The 18992-nt window shown below is 46.0% G+C and overlaps 1 protein-coding gene across 2 annotated transcripts in view; it reads left to right on the top strand.

Annotated features, from left to right (window-relative positions):
- The window catches only part of SMAD7 (SMAD family member 7), a gene marked incomplete at its 5' end in the record, with an annotated part of 110863 nt that extends 101879 nt beyond the window's left edge, over window positions 1-8984 (top strand). For both annotated transcript variants that reach the window (XM_082242079.1, XM_082242078.1), the window contains one exon: window positions 7217-8984. In XM_082242079.1, the coding sequence (XP_082098205.1) occupies window positions 7217-7755 (539 nt within the window). In that variant the 3' untranslated portion in view covers window positions 7756-8984. The remainder of the gene's footprint in view (window positions 1-7216) is intronic.
- Window positions 8985-18992: the final 10008 nt, after the last annotated feature.

Below are 18992 nucleotides of genomic sequence, written 5' to 3'. Positions count from 1 at the left end.
ATATTAGCATTTCAAAACCTATCTGCAATTATATTAATAATTAACTGCAACCAGAAATCCCATTGAATCTGTTCTTGGCAATTAAGTTGGGAATTCTTTACTACAGCTACAGGGGAGTAAATTCAGGGATGGCAGTAGAACCTCAGCCTTCTCCAGACCTAGCGTCTTCCAGATGCTTCGTACTACAACACCCATCAGCCCCAACAATTAGCCATACTGGCTAGGACTGATGGGAGTTGTAGTCCAAAACACACCAGGATGGGGTGTCTCTACTGTCCGAGATACCTTTATTATCACAGAGTTTTATACTTTTATGGCTAGCTATAGATACAATGGACCCACAGAAATTATAGATGTTTTTACTCTGTTGGTAACTTCTAGAAAAATTAATTTTTCTCTATTTCTTCAATTTGTTTTCAGTCTCTTAATATTGTGAATGCTTATTCTTTAACCTCTTGCAGTGAGTGCAGAAGTAAGCCTGGGGCGCATATTTACATCTTAGGTTAGGACACTTAATCACAGTTTTCAGACTAACTGGTCTTGATAATCTCAAGGCTGCTGTGGATGCGCATTGTTTGAACACGCCACTGTGGAAGTATACAACTCCTGTTGCATGCACACGAACAATTTCCTGTCCAGGATTGGCTTCAAGAGGAAATGCTTCTTTCCAATTTAATAGGTGGCTATGCAGAGCACTGACTGGCGAGCGCTTGTAACGTCACTGCTCCATCTCATCTGCAGAGCAGTTTCACAACTCCTTTTAATGGCTGTTATTTTCTGTTTAAGTAAAATGGTGACGATTTAAATTAATAAATAAATTAATTAAATTAACAAACATTTTAAAAAATGTTTAAAGGCATGCAGCCCACCTTAAGATTGTTGTGTGTGCTATGTCTGTCGAATGGGTTGCAAAGGTGAGGAAGTGGGGTTTTTTACCCTTGATGCTGGCAATCTCAGAACTAATAAGACTGCTACAGATTGAATGCAGCACGAACGGGCAAACAGTAGCTTGTCACCTGCCTCATTCATGAAAATGATAAGCAAATTACGCTAATTGCATGCAGCTGAAAATGCAAATGAGCTTTGATTCTCTTATCTCATGATATATTACTAATCTGGCCTTTGGTTCTGAACGAATTGGTCAACCATGGCACTGAATAATGAGACCATCTGCACGGCTGGCTCCCCAGGGACAGCTGGAACTACTGCTGGCTGTTCCAGTGCTAAGTCCCATTTTACAGTGAACTGCAACTGGGGAAGCGAGAATTGCAGAGATAAAGGCGCATTGCATGACAATGAGCAGCCAGTGAGTCTTCGATCTGCAGCCCTGGTTGGCCTCACTTGGTCTGCATGCTGATGTACGCCCAAGTAGCTGCAACCCATGATAACTGACTGCTGGTAAGATTCCTTTGGTCTGTTGTGAATGCTTAGAGCTCCCAGCGACAAACCAGCCTGAGAAACAACGCCAAGGCAGGCAGTGAGATTGCACGCCACAATCTGATGTTTGTGCTTAATCCACTTCACACTCGTGCAACGCCTGCCAGTTTCCTAACTGCAAAAGAAGAAAAAAAGATTTAATTTTGAAGTGGATTTGTTGCTCTTAGGGCACCCAGAGTATATCTTAATCCATTTCAGTTGCACGAACCTAAATTTATGGTGTGTGTTTGACTCCTTCCTGTAAAATAGCAACAGTCTTGGAGGCACACCTCATCTAAAATCTTGGAGAGTGCATGATCTTGAGCAGGGGTCAGCAAACTTTTTCAGCAGGGGGCTGGTCCACTGTCCCACAGACCTTGTGGGGGGCTGGACTATATTTTGAAAAATAAATAAATTCCCTTGCCCCACAAATAACCCAGAGATGCATTTTAAATAAAAGCACACATTCTACTCATGTAAAAATTCCAGGCAGGCCCCACAAATAACCCATAGGTGCATTTTAAATAAAAGGACGCATTCTACGCATGTAAACACGCTGATTCCCAGACCGTTTGCGGGCAGGATTGAGAAGGCGATTGGGCCGGATCCGGCCCCCAGGCCTTAGTTTGCCTACCCATGATCTTGAGATGGCAGTGCATGTGGCCATTCACATTGGGCGGAAGTTACCACTTGGTCAAGGATCATTATGCACCCCTCCAGTAGCTCCACATCACTGTTTGTTTGTGTGTGTGCGCGCGCATGCATGTACGCCCGCCACCCATGTAGGAAATTTGGCGTTCAAGGAGGTCACTGAAACCTGCCTGTGTGGTGAGTTCTTAGCTGTAAGGGACATATAAATGGAGAAGTCTCTCTGTCTGGCACACACAAATGCCAGAGCGAGAGAGAGGAGCCTGCAATTTATCTAGGCTCAGCAATTAACATAATCTGAAAACTTCTCTTTAACTGACGTCTGTCTGAAAATTGCTGGGTGGACTGGCGGGGCCAAGGAGATGAAAGGGAAAGAATGCCGTCTGAGGGATTTTCTTTCATGAAATAGGGGAGCTACAGAAAGAAAGGTCCTTCTCCGCAGATACGCAGATAGAGATGTTCACACACAGACATTCCCTGCCTCTCTGCCTTTGGTTCTCGCTTTGCTTTTTCCTTTCATGAAAGCATTCTCAAAACCCAACCCCCCCCCCCTTTAACCTGGGAAATAGTTCTGTACCCTTTCTATTTTTTTTTATATTTCTGTATAAAAAGAAATATACACCCCCTTTGTTATTCTGCACCGACGACTACATTTGAAGTAGTTCTGGAGAGTTTAGGTTAAAGGTAATTTGATATGAGCGTTCTTCGCCTATATCCCTCCAGCCCTTTTCAACCCCCTCCCCTTAACTCGGCTTCTCTCCCCCCACATTTTCGGTGCCAGGTTTCAGTGGGATAGTTTTATTGAAACAAAGAATTGTGAGGCACAGAAAAGGGGACTGTTGGAGGCGGCCGGGTGGGGGGGTGGGTGGGCAAAGAGCTGAAAGACAAAATCAAGGCCTACCTCAAAAATACGGGCAGCCCATCCCACAGGCCTAGCGGTTTAAGGGAGAGGGTCTTCGCCCCCTGGTCCCCAGGGATGGGCTGTAAATTTTATCTTTCTAATTCCCAAAACACTGCCTCCCCTCTCTTTCTTTTTTTATAAATAGAAGCTGCCTCAAGCTACCAAGGAAATATTTTCCTAGCCGGCATTTAAAGGAGGAAATTGCACAACACTGTTCCCTCCCTCTAAATGTGGCTGTTGGTTTTTGTTTTTTTTTAAAGTATTGCAAACTGAATATACCGCTCTCGGATCAGGGGAGGGCTGGCTTTAAGGAGTTGGAAGTGGGCGCAGAAAATGGAGCTGCACAACGATGTGCTTTTGGCTCGGTTGAGAGGTTTCCTCGATGGCGTAGCTGCCAGCTTGAAAACCGCTCCCCCGACATCGCCAGCTCAGTGTAGGAAAACGTGGTCTCGCAGGGATCCTTCCCGAGAAATAGTCAAGAGGAACATTCAGAGTCTGAGCATTGGTCCATTCTAGCTCGAGACTGTCTACTTGGACTGGCAGCAGCGGTTCAGGCTAGGGGCGTTCCCAGCCCTCCCTGGAGAGTGCAGGGATTGAACCTGGCACCTTCTGCATGGCGAGCAAAAGCTCTACCACCCGAGCTACAGCTCTTTCCTGCCTCTCACGGTTGGGTTTGCCTCCATGGTTTGGTTTTCTTGGCAACGTGGGAGCCACAACTGAGGAGAAGCATCAGCTCTGCTGATGTTGACGTCTGAGGCAGGTCTTCCTCGTACCACCCTTATTTATTGTTCAATGTTGTTGGCCTCCAAGGTGAAAACGGCAAAGCACCATAGATCCTAAATATTTGATTAGGGCATAAATTCTGTTTTATAGTATTCTCAGCTTGCTTCTATAGTGTGGCTATAGGGCCACAGGCTTCTATGCGCACGGCACTGTAAGCATTGGTGATGGTAGACTTGAGTTGGCACCTAGGGAGTTTGCACAACTGGGTTACCGCCCTGAACTGGCAACCTGCTCCACTGCACGCATGGAGCTGGGACACCCGATTCAATTTAGCACGCACATTTTCTCGGTAGTCCATGCATCTAAGCAACCTGTGGATTTGCCACACCTTTCTCTGAACGGAAGCGGGCAGCCCGTTGGCACAGATACTCTGCAGTGTGCGCAGGATTGATCAGGGGAAATAAGCAAGGAGCAAATGCCACACTAAACTGTGGTAGAGGGTGAGCAAAATGTTCACATGCTCCTGACTGCTGTTTTAACACCCAGGGATGTTAATGGCAGGTTCGTGAGGACTCTGGTGGAAATATTCTTGAGTTGTGAGACACCCCCCCCCCGGCCTGCTCTCCCCATTTTCTGTCCCTTTTATTAAAAGGAAACTTTGCATAGGGTTAATAGTTCCCAGGCCTTCGTACGTCTGTAAATAGCGTTGTGGAATTTCTGGGTAATCAGAACAGAGCTGATGCTCTCTGCAAGTTGCCTAGCACTTTGAAAGAGGGATTTGGAGTCAAGGCTCCCCCTCCAGCACCCTGGTGATAATTGCCTCCTTTACCCTGTTTAGCAATAGAGGCAGAGTTGAGAAAGAGAGGGAAGCAGATTTCCCTTCCCCACCCCTCCACCCCACTGCATTTTTTTGCTAACAAATGCAAGACTTCCGGTCTCCACCCCTGCTACCACAAACCACAGTCTAACTGCAATTCAATCAGATTTATAGCTCATCTGACGTCTGCATCCTTGAGCATTTATGACCAGCGATCTGGCTATAGGCTTAAATAAGGCCCGTAAATTATAGCAGATGATCTTGCCCTACCTCCCCAGTCTGGATGGAGCTATGGTTAACTCTCCTTTTATGTCTTTTCTCCCTCCCTCCAAGACGAGAGGAAAATTTATTATATGAAACAAAGCTAGAGATTGGCTTTTAAGAACAGGATGATGTACGCGGCGGGTTAGTCTGTGCGATCCCTCGCTGTCAGCCCTGCTTACCCACATTTGACATCACGAAAGATGTCTGCGGCTGATTAGCAGGTCTTTGGTATTATGTTATCTGCCATTGATTTGCCGTTGGCTTAAACCGAATGACTGTGTTCACGACCTGAAGGCTGCAGCCAGGCTGTTAGGGTGGGGGCGAGGATAAATCAGTTACAGGATATGCAAGGTGGCACGTTGTGCTGTAGTTTTAAAGTTTCTTCATCCAGTTCCTTTACCACAACATGATTTGTTTGGCCCGATTCTGGAATAATCTAGACCCGTGTTTCCCCAAACTTGGTGGGTCTCCAGCGGTTTTTGGACTACAACTCCCATCATCCCTAGCTAGCAAGACCAGTGGTCAGGGATGATGGGAATTGTAGTCTGGAGATCCAGGCTTGGGGAAACACGGGTCTAGACCATTGCTGTCAACGTTTCCCTTTTTAAAAGGGAAATTCCCTTATTCCGAATAGGATTCCTCGCAAGAAAAGGGAAAAGTTGACAGCTATGGTCTAAACAGTGGGGAATGGAACCAAGGTAGGAGGAATAGCCAGAGCAGCAGCAGCGATTAGTCCCAGATACTTCGCTTTTTAAAAGTTCTGCAGTTTACCACCAGACCTAGGTTTGCGGAAGGCGCTTTGGTCATAGGGAGCCTGGTTCAGCTCTCCACGAATCCATTCATTCACACTGACTGTTATTGACACAGAAGTGATGCGATGAAGCATCACGTGGCATACAGAGAGCCCTGCTGGATCGTCCAGCATAGAGTTGGCCAAGGCTCATCTAGTCTAAACCCCTGCAATGCAGCAATGTCCCATACAGGGATCGAACCTGCAACCTTGGCGTTACCAGGACCATGCTCTAACCAACTGAGCTATCATGCTGTTTCTAAACCATGGGCAGCTCAATGCCTCTGGGAAGCCCACAAGCTGGGCATGGAAGCAGCAGCCATGCCCAACACCTGGCGCCCAGAGGCCGCCTTCTCCGAAGGTGGAGATCTTGTTTAGCTCTTATGACTTCGAACATAGTAACAGCTTTTCACTGAAGGAGGAACGGGAATCCTGAGCTGCAAAAACAGCCAGAAAAGCTTTCCTATAGAAGTCTCCTGCTCTTCTGAACATGTGGGCGTTGCCAAAGGAGCCACAGTCACACCATATGGCAGGAGCACAGTGGCCAGTCAACTGGTGGCGACTTTGCATTCTTGCTGCCACATCAAAATGGTTCCCCGAATCATGTCCTATGTTTGCCCATAACATCAGCCAGGGAGGGATTTGCAGTGCATGCATTCTAGCCACATCGAATTCTTTTCCTTCTTGCTGTCTACAGGATCCAATTACAATCCAGAGACTCTTACTTACGTGTATTTTTGGGGGGGGATAGTTATCTTAGAGGCCCCCCCCCAATTTAATGATTTGCAAGCCCAATTCTCTAATGTTTAGCTGCAAACGCAAACTTCTTTGCATTTGGGTTAATTGATTCCATAATAAGACGGTTGCAGAATAAACAAGGAAAATGTTGGGTCTCTGTTGGATTCATGCAAATGAATGTGTGTATTCTGCTTGTAGCTAAAAACACAAATTATCTGGTACACTTAGTGGAAAGGAGGAGGGTTGGTGGGCCTGGGAAGACAAATGAAGGGGCTTCGTAGATCTGTTGTGACTATTTGGGTGGAACCTGCGGCTGAGTTGGCAGAACACATGTTTTGAATGCAGAGGGTTCCAGGTTCAGACCTTGTTAGCCCAAGACTTGTAGCACAGGTACCAGTCAGTACTGAGCCTCAAGTTCATAAGAGAGCTCTATGTATTGATTAGGGGACGCAGGTGGCGCTGTGGGTAAAAGCCTCAGTGCCTAGGGCTTGCCGATCGAAAGGTCGGCGGTTCGAATCCCTGCGGCGGGGTGCGCTCCCGTCGTTCGGTCCCAGCGCCTGCCAACCTAGCAGTTCGAAAGCACCCCCGGGTGCAAGTAGATAAATAGGGACCGCTTACAAGCGGGAAGGTAAACGGCGTTTCCGTGTGCGGCTCTGGCTCGCCAGAGCAGCGATGTCACGCTGGCCACGTGACCCGGAAGTGTCTCCGGACAGCGCTGGCCCCCGGCCTCTTGAGTGAGATGGGCGCACAACCCTAGAGTCTGGCAAGACTGGCCTGTACAGGCAGGGGTACCTTTACCTTTACCTTTATGTATTGATTAAACAACAGGGGCATGTTCATATTCTGTGTTGTTGTTGATGATGAAGATCTTGTTTTGTTGTGAGGTTAAACTTTGGTCTCCCATCTTCTCTCCCTCCAGATTCCCACGTTCTGCAAGAGCCAGGGGATCCGTCACACTGGTGCGTGGTTGCATACTGGGAAGAAAAAACACGCGTGGGCCGGCTGTATTCTGTCCAAGAACCGTCCCTAGATATCTTCTATGATCTACCTCAGGGGAATGGCTTCTGCCTCGGACAGCTCAACTCGGACAATAAAAGCCAGCTGGTGCAGAAAGTCCGCAGCAAGATTGGCTACGGCATCCAGCTGACCAAGGAGGTCGACGGGGTGTGGGTTTATAACCGCAGCAGTTACCCCATTTTCATCAAGTCGGCCACACTGGACAATCCCGACTCCAGGACGTTGCTAGTGCACAAGGTGTTCCCAGGCTTTTCCATCAAAGCGTTTGACTACGAGAAAGCGTACAGCTTACAGAGGCCCAATGACCACGAATTCATGCAGCAGCCGTGGACTGGCTTCACCGTTCAGATCAGCTTTGTGAAAGGCTGGGGCCAGTGTTATACGAGACAGTTCATCAGCAGTTGCCCTTGCTGGTTGGAGGTTATTTTCAATAACCGATGATGACTCAAGAGACTTAGGCCGGACTCAACAATGACCTTTTATAACTACTTTGCTGCTAAATATCTCCTTCTGAGTGCTTGCTTTTTCATGCAAACTTTTTTTGTTCGTTTGTTTTCTGTTTTGAGAAATAGCTTATGGAAAGATTCCTCTCTCTGTGTTTCTTTTCCTTTTCTTTTTTTCCCCGGTTTTGGTATTTCGATAAGTTTTGTTTCTTCTTTAAAGTGTGAATGACCAATAACTCAGAAGGGGGAAAGGAAGGCACCTGGGAAAGGGCTGGGGTGGGATGGAGTGGAGAAGAGTTTCACTTGAACGTGCTTCATTCATTAGTGGGTCATTTTGTACCCTTTAAGTTATTATTGCCCGAACGTGGTGGGAGGAATTGGACGCAGCTTGGTTTATACATAGCTCCCTCTCGAATTCAAACAGTGGTACAGCTTCCTGCCTCACACCCTCTTGGTGAACACACATCAATTTGGAGACCTGTGTTTGCTCCCAGAATTCTTGCGCACGTGGCTTTTACCCTGCTTCTTTTAGTTGAGGGATCAGATCTACGCACATGCACAATGAGGGATACAACGAATGGAAAGGCTGGAGAGCTCCAAACGCACATTGGAGTTACCATGCTTATAGGAAGGAAAGGAGGATAACCTCTTTGGTTTGCCTTGCAAACTCAGTGCTAAACCATTTGCAGGAGTCTGCCGCTGCGCGATGCCTGTGTGCCGATCTCGACGTAACATGCATTTCATTTCGCTGCGGCTTCTGCCCTTTTGTGGCAGGTCAATCCATCTGCTGTTTGTCACAAACACACCAACTCCTTTGCTGGTATGAAGGAAACCGATCCTCTGCGGCGATGGAAAACCCATTGTGGGTCCCTGGCGCAGAGCGAATGTCCACAGCCCACGTAAAGGCAAGCAGAGTCAGATTAGGGAGCAAATGCAGCCGAGTAAATCTTTTGCCAACAATCTTACAACCTTTTCTTCTCTCTTTCTCTCCCCTTCCTGCCCTCTCCATTGCGGCCATCTGCTGCTTTAACACTTCATGTCTGTGTCATTTGGGGGTGGGGGCGAGAAGCATGGGCTCGGAAGGGCATGCCCATTTTCCCATTGCGCTTAGTGATCATTTGTGATGCCAGGAAAAACAATTAAGGTGCATGGCCTGTGCTTTTCAAATTGATCTGCGATGCAGACTTGTTTGAGACCTTTTTCTTTTTCTTTTAATAATAAAAGAAAGACGAAAGGGAATTTCAGTATTTATCCCCTTGTAACCTGCCCTGATCAGGTTTGCAACAGTACTGTTCGCATCCAGAAATTGCAGTCATTCATTTATTTCTTCTTGAATTCATACACTTAGTATGATAATTTTACACTGTTCTTAGCTCAATGAGCATGTTTAGACCTTAACATAAGCTATTTTTCTAAATATAAAAGGTTTAAGTGAACAAGAGAAGCATTCTCATTGGAATTTTAGCATTGAAGTGCTTTGGAAAACAAAAAACAAAACAACAACAAAAAAAGAGACTCCTTTAAAAAAAGAAACCCTGAGATTTATTAAAAAAATGTATTTTATGTTATATATAAATATATTATTACTTGTAAATATAAAGACGTTTTATAAGCATCATTATTTATGTATTGTGCAATGTGTATAAACAAGAAATAAGAAAAGATGCACTTTGCTTTAATATAAATGCAAATAACAAAATGCCAAATTAAAAAAAAAAGATAAGATCACAAGATTGTGGTGTTTTTCTTTCTTCCTTTGGCTGTTATTATCCAGCTGAACGCTTTTCTAAATGAGTAATTTTGGGTTTTTTTAAGTACACTTGATGTGATAACCATGCACAGCTTGGTTTTTTCAGAGTGAGTTGGGTGTCAGAATTGCAGGGGTGTCTGCATAGCAGAAACTGGTCACTCGGGCAATAAAGTGTAACCCACATGGGTGGTGCTGTGGGTTAAACCACAGAGCCTAGGGCTTGCCAATCAGAAGGTCAGCGGTTCAAATCCCCGCGACAGGGTGAGCTCCCGTTGCTTTGTCCCTGCTCCTGCCAACCTAGCAGTTCAAAAGCATGTCAAAGTGCAAGTAGATAAATAGGTACCGCTCCAGCGGGAAGGTAAACAGCATTTCCGTGCGCTGCTCTGGTTCGCCAGAAGCGGCTTAGTCCTGCTGGCCACATGACCCGGAAGCTGTACGCCGGCTCCCTCGGCCAATAAAGTGAGATGAGTGCCACAACCCCAGAGTCGGCCATGACTGGACCTAACCGTCAGGGGTCCCTTTACCTTTGCCTAACCTTGACAAAGGGAGAAGTCAGAATCGGGACCTTCAAGATAGGTGAACTTGGAAGCTTCCTCATGATGCAGGGGTGAGAATAACACAATGTGCCAGATGTTACATGGTAAGATAAGGCTGTCCCATTTCCTGGTTTTTAATACAGTGGTGCCTCGCAATACGAAAAGAATCCTTCTGTGATTCTCTTCGTCTAGCGGTTTTTTCATCTTGCTTTTAGCGGCTTATCTGCTGATCGGATCAGCTGATAAGCGGCTTAGCGACTTAGAAAAAGGGGGGGAGGAAAAAAAACCAGCAGGAACTCGCAAGACGTTGTCGTCTTGCGAAGCAAGCCCATAGGAAATTCGTTTTGCGAAGCACCTCCAAAACGGAAAACTCTTTCATCTAGCGAGTTTTCCGTCTTGCGAGGCATTCGTCTTGCGGGGCACCACTGTAAAATTATTTTAAGCATATAGGAAAGAAAGAAAGAATTCCCAGCTCACATTAACAAGAATAAATCTATCAATCCCAATTTATATCTTATCTATCGTATGTTCAAAACAAGATTGACGATTTTATGTTCCAATGTAGAAAAAGGGCAGTTAAGATCTTCAGAAAATTGAAGTCCAAGTTTCTCTGCTACCGTAGAGACTCTTGTTGATAATCTAAAAGTACACAAATGCAAAAGATTTTCCCAGAGTGAATAGGCGCAACAATCTGGCTCTTCAAGCAAAAGTGGTTTACAGGTCAATAAGAAAACAAGGCAGTTGGTGCCTTCAGTGTTACAATATAAAAATGCATTAAACAAAAGGACAAGTGTTTAGGAAGGGAGGAGGGATGAACCAACTTGTGCACCCTCAAGGTTACAGCCCTTAAAATGGCCATCTGGGATGGAAAGAGTTTCAGTAGGTGGCAGTTGAGGAACAAGCCAAGGCAGCTGGTCTCTTCCTCACAGCTGATGGAATAAAGAAAAGGTAAAAAGGCAACTCTGGGGTTGTGGTACTCCTCTCGCTTTCAGGCTGAGGGAGTCAGCGCTTGTCCACAGACAGCCTTCCGGGTCATGTGGCCAGCATGACCAAACCACTTCTGGCGCAACAGGACACCGTGACGGAAACCAGAGCGCACGGAAACGCCATTTACCTTCCTGCCACAGCGGTACCTATTTATCTACTTGCACTGGCATGCTTTCAAACTGCTAGGTTGGCAGGAGCTGGGACAGAGCAGCGGGAGCTCAACCCGGTCGCGGGGATTTGAACCACCAACCTTCTGATCGGCAAGCCCATAGCCATGAGATAAATGGCTAAAATGTGTAAATATATGTATCACATACACGTGTAATGATACAGTAGCAATAACTAACAGTACTGTAAATGAGGTCTGCTGGATAGTTCAGTCAGTAGAAAATTCTTAATCTCTGGGTCATGAGTTTGAGCCCAAGATTGGGCTAAAAAATACCCTTTTGGTTTCTTCCAACTCTACAATTCTATGCAATATAGTAATATGCAGGAGGGAAATGGATACAATTACATCACGCTGGAGGTGAAGTAGAGGGTATGTTTAAAAGCCCAAGGGATGAAAAGGGGTGCAATGATTTCAGAGCCATAATAACCTTGCTGCATTGCATTGCCTCTTAATATTTGTAAGGGGGGGTAGCCTTTAATGCAGGGGTAGGCAATCTAAGGCCCGGGGGCCGGATGCGGCCCAATGGCCTTCTCATTCCGGCCCGCGGATGGTCTGGGAATCAGCGTGTTTTTACATGAATAGAACGTGTGCTTTTATTTAAAATGCATCTCTGGGTTATTTGTGGGGCATAGGAATTCGTTCCCCCCTCCCCCCAAAAAAAATATAGTCCAGCCCACCACATGGTCTGAGGGACGGTGGACCGGTCCCCTGCTGAAAAAGTTTGCCACCCGTTTGCCCTCATGTTCAAGAAAAACCTGTATCTTGCACAGATGCACTGTTTTTAAAATTATTTTCCATAGTTTCAGTGGCATTGCTACTTGAACCTAGGTTTTTGCTGCAAACATTGACTTTAACAATGCACCACCACCTCTGCATAGCTACTCTGGCGTAGGAATTAGGTGGATGTCAACGAAAACAGTGCAGAGGATGTTAGGCCCCGAGGCAGATCCTCCCAGTGAGGTTCTCTGGGAAGGTAGGGGAGAAGGAGGAGGAGGATGTGCTGGAGATCTTGTTTAAGGTTTGAAGGGAGGTATAATTGCATAAAAGTCTACGAGGAAGACAGACTTGAGCCATAACTTTCCGCTCTGACACTGTCAGTCATAAAAGCAGCGCCTGGAAGAGTTCAAGGGTCGTGAAAACTTTCATCTGAGTCTTACAGTTCAGTTTGTTTTTCTGCCTGCTGGCAAGACTTGAACTATTCAATTATCACGTCACATCTTTCCTATGGCACAATGGCTAGACAAGCCTTTTGTTGCGAGAGTATCAAGCAAAACCCTCGCTTCCCTTCCCTGCCCAGAAAATCTGCACAATTAATACAACATCAAAGGGCTGAAATAAAAAGAAAGAAAGAAAGAAAGAGAAGGAAAGAAAGAGACTTATGATAGATAACAGGTCGAATGCCAAGTTTTTCCCTTTCTTAGGGCTGAACCAGCCCAGAGTTCATCAACACCAGGGATTGGGATGTGCAGACAATATTGTTAGCTTTTGCTTAGCAGCTGCCCAGTGTGAAGGTGAAGAGTAAGAAAAGTTTCTACAGTGGTACCTCAGGTTAAGAACTTAATTCGTTCAGGAGGTCCATTCTTAACCTGAAACTGTTCTTAACCTGAAGCACCACTTTAGCTAATGGGGCCTCCTGCCGCTGCCACCACACGATTTCTGTTCTCATCCTGAAGCAAAGTTCTTAACCCGAGGTACTATTTCTGGGGGAGCGGAGTCTGTAACCTGAAGCGTCTGTAACCTGAGGTATACTTAAGCAGGAATACTGTATACTTAAGCAGGAATAATCAGATGAACAAATAAAGGATTGTGGACACCTAGCTTGACAGTAGCACATCTGAAAAGGTTCTAGGGGTCTTAGTAGACCACAAGATGAGCCATGAGTCAACAGTGTGATGCAGCAGCAGCAAAAAAAACCCCAAACTGCTGCTACCAGTGGCAGAGGAAGGGGGGTGCGGTCCGCCCTGGGTGTCATTTCTGAGGGGGTGACATCGCTCCCCACCCCCCCCCGGATGCTTCCCCTCATGTGCGCCGCTCCGGGTGCCAGAGCAGCTAGCTCCACCTGTGGCAGCTACTCTAAACTGGATCAGCAGAAGTAGAGTGTCCAGCTCATGGGAAGCTCTTCTGCCTTGGTCAGACCCCCACCTGGAGTCCTGTGTTCAGTTCTGGACAGCATAGTTTAAGTCAGGGGTAGGCAACCTGAAGCCTGAGGGCCAGATGCAGCCCAATCACCTTTTAAAACTGGCCCATGGACGGTCGGGGAATCAGCATGTCTTTACATGAGTAGAATGTGTCCTTTTATTTAAAATGCATCTCTGGATTAATTGTGGGGCATAGGAATTTGTTGATTATTATTTTTTCAAAATATAGTCCGGCCCACCACATGGTCTGAGGGATGGTGGACCGGCCCACGGCTGAAAAAGGTTTAAGTTGACACGCTAGAACGTGTGCAGAGAGCGGCAACCAAGATGATCAAGGGTCTGGAAACCAAGCCTTATGAAGAACAGTTGAGAGAGTTGGGTATGAGAGGAGATGAGATGTCCATCTTCAAATATCTCAAGGGCATGGAGGACAGAACAAGCTTGTTTTCTCCAGCTCTGGAGGCCCCAACTCGAACCAATAGATTAAAATTACAAGAATGAAGACTTCAACTAAATAATAGGAAGAACTTTCTGATTATTTGAGCTGTTTGACAGTGGAACAGACACCCTTGGAAGGTGTGATCTCACATTCTTGGAGGTTTTTTAAGCAGAGATTGGATGGCCATCTGCCAGGGATTCTTTAGTTGTGATTCCTGCATCGGAGGTGGTTGGACTAGATGACATTCAGGGGTGCCTTTCCAACTCTGCAATTCTATGATTGCATGATTCTGTGGTGTCTCTGAATGCACTGGCACCTTCTGGCTTCAAGGAATGACAAATGTCCTGACCTAAGGTATTGTTGTTGTTTAGTCATGTCCGACTCTTCATGACCCCATGGACCAGAGCACACCAGGCCTTCCTGTCTCCCACTGCCTCCCAGAGTTTCGTCAAATTCATATTAGTAGCTTCGAGAACACTGTCCAACCATGTCATCCTCTTCTCCTTGTGCCCTCAATCTTACCCAACATCAGAGTTTTTTCCAGAGAGTCTTCTCTTCTCATGAGGTGGCCAAAGTATTGGAGCCTCAGCTTCAGGATCTGTCCTTCCAGTGAGCACTCAGGGCTGATTTCCTTCAGAATGGAGAGGTTTGATCTTCTTGCAGTCCATGGGACTCTCAGGAGTCTCCTCCAGCACCATAATTCAAAAGCATCAATTCTTCGACAATCAACCTTCTTTGTGGTCCAGCTCTCACTTCCATACATCACTACAGGGAAAACCATAGCTTTAACTATATGGATCTTTGTCGACAAGGCTTTTTGAGATGAGGTCTAGGTTTATTATCACTTTTCTCCCAAGAAGGAGGTGTCTTTTAATTTTATGACTGCTGTCACCATCAGCCTAAGGTATTACCGTGGGGAAAATGAAGCACACAAGTGAAGCAACTTTCCTAAGGTCTAGCATCTCCCCTCCCCTCCAAATTCTTTTTCAAAAAATAGTCTGGGATATCTGAGGTTACTCAGGGGGAGCACTCCTCCCTAATCAATCTGCTCAGAGTCCAGAATAACACTTTCCAACATGCTGGGGTCCCTGGCCTCCCGCCCAGGGTCAGGCCCCACACTGTCATCCCATTCCTCCTTCCCCCTCTGACCAGGCTGCCAAGACAGGACAACCCCCAACAACTGATTGCACAAGGCAAGGGCATGGAAATATAAATCACAATGACATCGCACCATAGTTGGTGCAATGCTAGATGTTACCTGGAAGAGGGGAGGGGCATATGCAGAAGAGTGTGCCTCTTGAAGCACACCTTTCTGACCTCGGCCATCCCCAATGTCTGCTCCTCCCTTCAAACGCTTTGCTCCTTTCTCCCTTGCTTCCTCTCATGCCCTTGATCTTCCTCCTAGAACCGTCCATATGATCATTTATTGACATTCCACCTGTCTCCTGATAAATCTCTACGTGGGACAAGAAGCTACAGTTAGAACTGGATATGGAACAACTGATTGGTTCAAAATTGGGAAAGGAGTATGACAAGGCTGTATATTATCTCCCTGCTTATTTAACTTATATACAGAATACATCATACGAAAGGCTGGGCTGGATGAATCCCAAACCGGAATTAAGATTGCCGGAAGAAATATCAACAACCTTAGATATGCAGATGACAGAACCTTGATGGCAGAAAGTGAGGAGGAATTAAAGAACCTTTTAATGAGGGTGAAAGAGGAGAGAGAAAAATATGGTCTGAAGCTCTACATCAAAAAAACGCAGATCATGGCCACTGGTCCCATCACCTCCTGGCAAATAGAAGGGGAAGAAATGGAGGCAGTGAGAGATTTTACTTTCATGGGCTCCATGATCACTGCAGATGGTGACAGCAGTCACGAAATTAAAAGACACCTGCTTCTTGGGAGAAAAGCAATGACAAACCTAGACAGCATCTTAAAAAGCAGAGACATCACCTTGCTGACAAAGGTCCATATAGTTAAAGCTATGGTTTCCCAGTAGTGATGTATGGAAGTGAAAGCTGGGCCATAAAGAAGGCAGATCACTGAAGAATTGATGCTTTTGAATTATGGTGCTGGATGAGACTCTTGAGAGTCCCATGGACTGCAAGAAGATCAAACCTATCCATTCTTAAATAAATCAGCCCTGAGTGCTCACTGGAAGGACAGATCCTGAAGCTGAGGCTCCAATACTTTGGCCACCTCATGAGAAGAGAAGACTCCCTGGGAAAGACCCTGATGTTGGGAAAGATGGAGGGCACAAGGAGAAGGGGACGACAGAGGACGAGATGGTTGGACAGTGTTCTCGAAGCTACCAGCATGAGTTTGACCAAACTGCGGGAGGCAGTGGAAGACAGAAGTGCCTGGCGTGCTCTGGTCCATGGGGTCATGAAGCGTCGGACACAACTAAATGACTAAACAACAACAAACGTTTTGGAGGAACTGTCCTGTTCCAGCAAGCCTTTGGCATAAACGGACTAGCGAATCTCATTTAGTGATTCCTTGGTGATGCCGTCCCCCCCCCCCCATGCTGCTGTCCCTTAACTGCTGAATTTGTTGGTTCCTGGTTTTCATGTTATTTGTCGTTTATTTTGTTTCTGATGGATTGCTTGTTGTTAACCACCTTGGTGTGTGTGTGTGTGTGTGTGTGTGTGTGCGCATCCATGCTCTGGGACAGAAACGTAACGTATAAATATTTCAGTTCAGTCAGTCATCCAGTTCTCTATTCTTTCAAATCTCTCCTCCAAGAGCACGTCTTCCGAGAAGTCTCTGGCTTTCCTTCTAACCTAAGTGCCCATCCCCAGCTGAAACAAAATCTAATTACACCTAGCTGATTTTGTATATCTTGCATATTTGTACCTATTTGTCCCCTCTGTTTTCCCCCCTTCATCTGTTAAACTGTAGACTGCAAGATCCTTGGAACAGGGGCTGATTTTTAAAATTTGCGTTTTTCTTCTTCGTTTTTTCATTTTACAATTTACCGTACATACCCATGACAATTTTTGTCTTATACAATCTAAAAAGAGAAAAAAAGAAGAGAAAAAGAAACCCTCCCACCTCAATTTCCTTCCCTTCTCTTCTGCAGTTCCATATATTTTATTCCTACCACACCTCCAAGTTTACCCCATTTATCATTTGTTCTTTTAATTTTATAAAAATTAATTCGCTACGAATGCGTACATCAATCCTGCTAATGTTTTTAGTTGTGTGCAACAGATTTTCAAATATTCACTAAAGCATTTCCATTCCAAATGATTGTAAATTTTTTTAGCTTATGTAATTCTATCAAGCAGTTCCCCCCCTCCAACCTAGTACCCACAGCATGCTGGCTGTGACTGATGGCAGTTGTAGTAAAAAAAAAAAAACATCCGGGGGGGGGGATCAGGTGGGGAAGGCTGCTACAAAACACCATGCCCCCAGAGGCCAAAATGTCTTGGGCTGGCTCTGACAATAGTTAAAAGATGGACCTAGGCAACAGGAAGTTGCCAAGTCAAATCTTCTTTCAGCCACGCGCTGCCCTTGTGATTCCACGCTTTCAGCCTCAGCCCCTCTATCTGCAGTATGGGCATAGCACTGACCTACTTCACAAGGTGGTTGAAAGTCCGATAGCGCACGTGAAGCACTTGGAACGCCGGACGGCGTGACATAAATGCGGGGCATAAGTGTGTAGAGAAAGGACTGGGCTCTCCATATACCGTATTTTTTGCTCTGTAAGACGCACTTTTCCCCTCCTAAAAAGTAAGGGGAAATGTGTGTGCGTCTTATGGAGCGAATGCAGGAGGGAGGCTGTGCTCAGCGCTCCCTTTAAAGAGCGTGCGGAGTGTGTGTGCCGCTCCTGGGGGCTTTCCCCCCCAAATTATGGGATAGCCACACGCACCCTCTCCCGGGCAAGGGGAGCCTTCATCCCGCTGCCTGGTAGAGGCTGCGCGCGGCTATCCCATAAGCCAGGACAGCCAGTGAGATCGCTGCGCAGCGATCCCGTTTGCTGTCCTGGTTTTTGGGATTCAGAATATTTTTTTTCTTGTTTTCCTCTTTCAAAAACTAGGTGCATCTTATGGTCTGGTGCATCTTATGGAGCGAAAAATACGGTGAGTAGCACAGTGGCGGTGCTGATATTAACATGGGAGCAGATTGCTGCTCTTTCCAAAAAGTAGGCGTGAAGACACTGAGGTGTGAATTAGGCAGAGACAATAATTAGAGTTGCTTTTTTATTTTGAGGGAGTTTCCTTGATTCTTCGCCCTTGGGGCTCAGACGACGGCAAGGATTCATAGGCACTGCAGACTGCAACTGCCACCCTAGGAGAGACACCCCCTCCTGTTTGTGAGAGAGAAAGGGGGGGGTTGCCTCTTTTGCAAAGATGCCCGCAGTGACACAAGGCACGGGGTTATTTATTTATATTTATGCGGCGCCTCATAAAATAAACTGCTTAGGCATCTAGTGAGAAATAAAACATAACAATAAAACCATGCTACAATTAAACTCCACAATAAGGTTAAAAATACAAACCACCATAAATGTCGGATACAAATAATCGGCAGTGCATTAAAATATTACACAGAGCATAGAGAGCGAAACCATGCTATTGTCACACTAGAAAGTCTCCTTGCGGCCTCTAGACTGCCAGTATTTTGTGCCTACAATCAAGGTTTGTGCAATTAAAGTGGATTAAAGTGCTCTCACACCCTAGCGTAACAAATCCACTCTTGTTCTTAAAGAAAAGGACTTTTTGTGGTTTAAGAAAGTGGTGGGGAAACGCACCAGAAAGTGTGGGATAAAAGGATGATTAACAGAATGGTGTATAAACTCCCCGCAATGAGGGTGAAGGTTCGTTGTCATATGACCTCCCAGCAAGCATATCAGAACAAATCCTCAGTAAAGTCTAGGCGTAATCTAACCTCCCTGTAAGCTTTGTGTAAGCAAATCAGGACGAATTTTCAGTAAAACAGGTCACCTGGAGGAGCCGTATAATTGTTGTTGTTTAGTCGTTTAGTCGTGTCTGACTCTTCGTGACCCCATGGACCAGAGCACGCCAGGCACTCCTGTCTTCCACTGCCTCCCGCAGTTTGGTCAGACTCATGTTTGTAGCTTCGAGAACACTGTCCAACCATCTCGTCCTCTGTCGTCCCCTTCTCCTTCTGCCCTCCATCTTTCCCAGCCATATAATATAAGATCTTAAAAGGCATGGGAGGAATGTTGCCACCTTCCAGA

The sequence above is a fragment of the Podarcis vaucheri genome (assembly GCF_965113315.1).
Source record: "Podarcis vaucheri genome assembly, chromosome: 11".
Classification (NCBI taxonomy): Eukaryota; Metazoa; Chordata; class Lepidosauria; order Squamata; family Lacertidae; genus Podarcis; species Podarcis vaucheri.
This window is presented reverse-complemented; position numbering and strand designations above follow the sequence as displayed.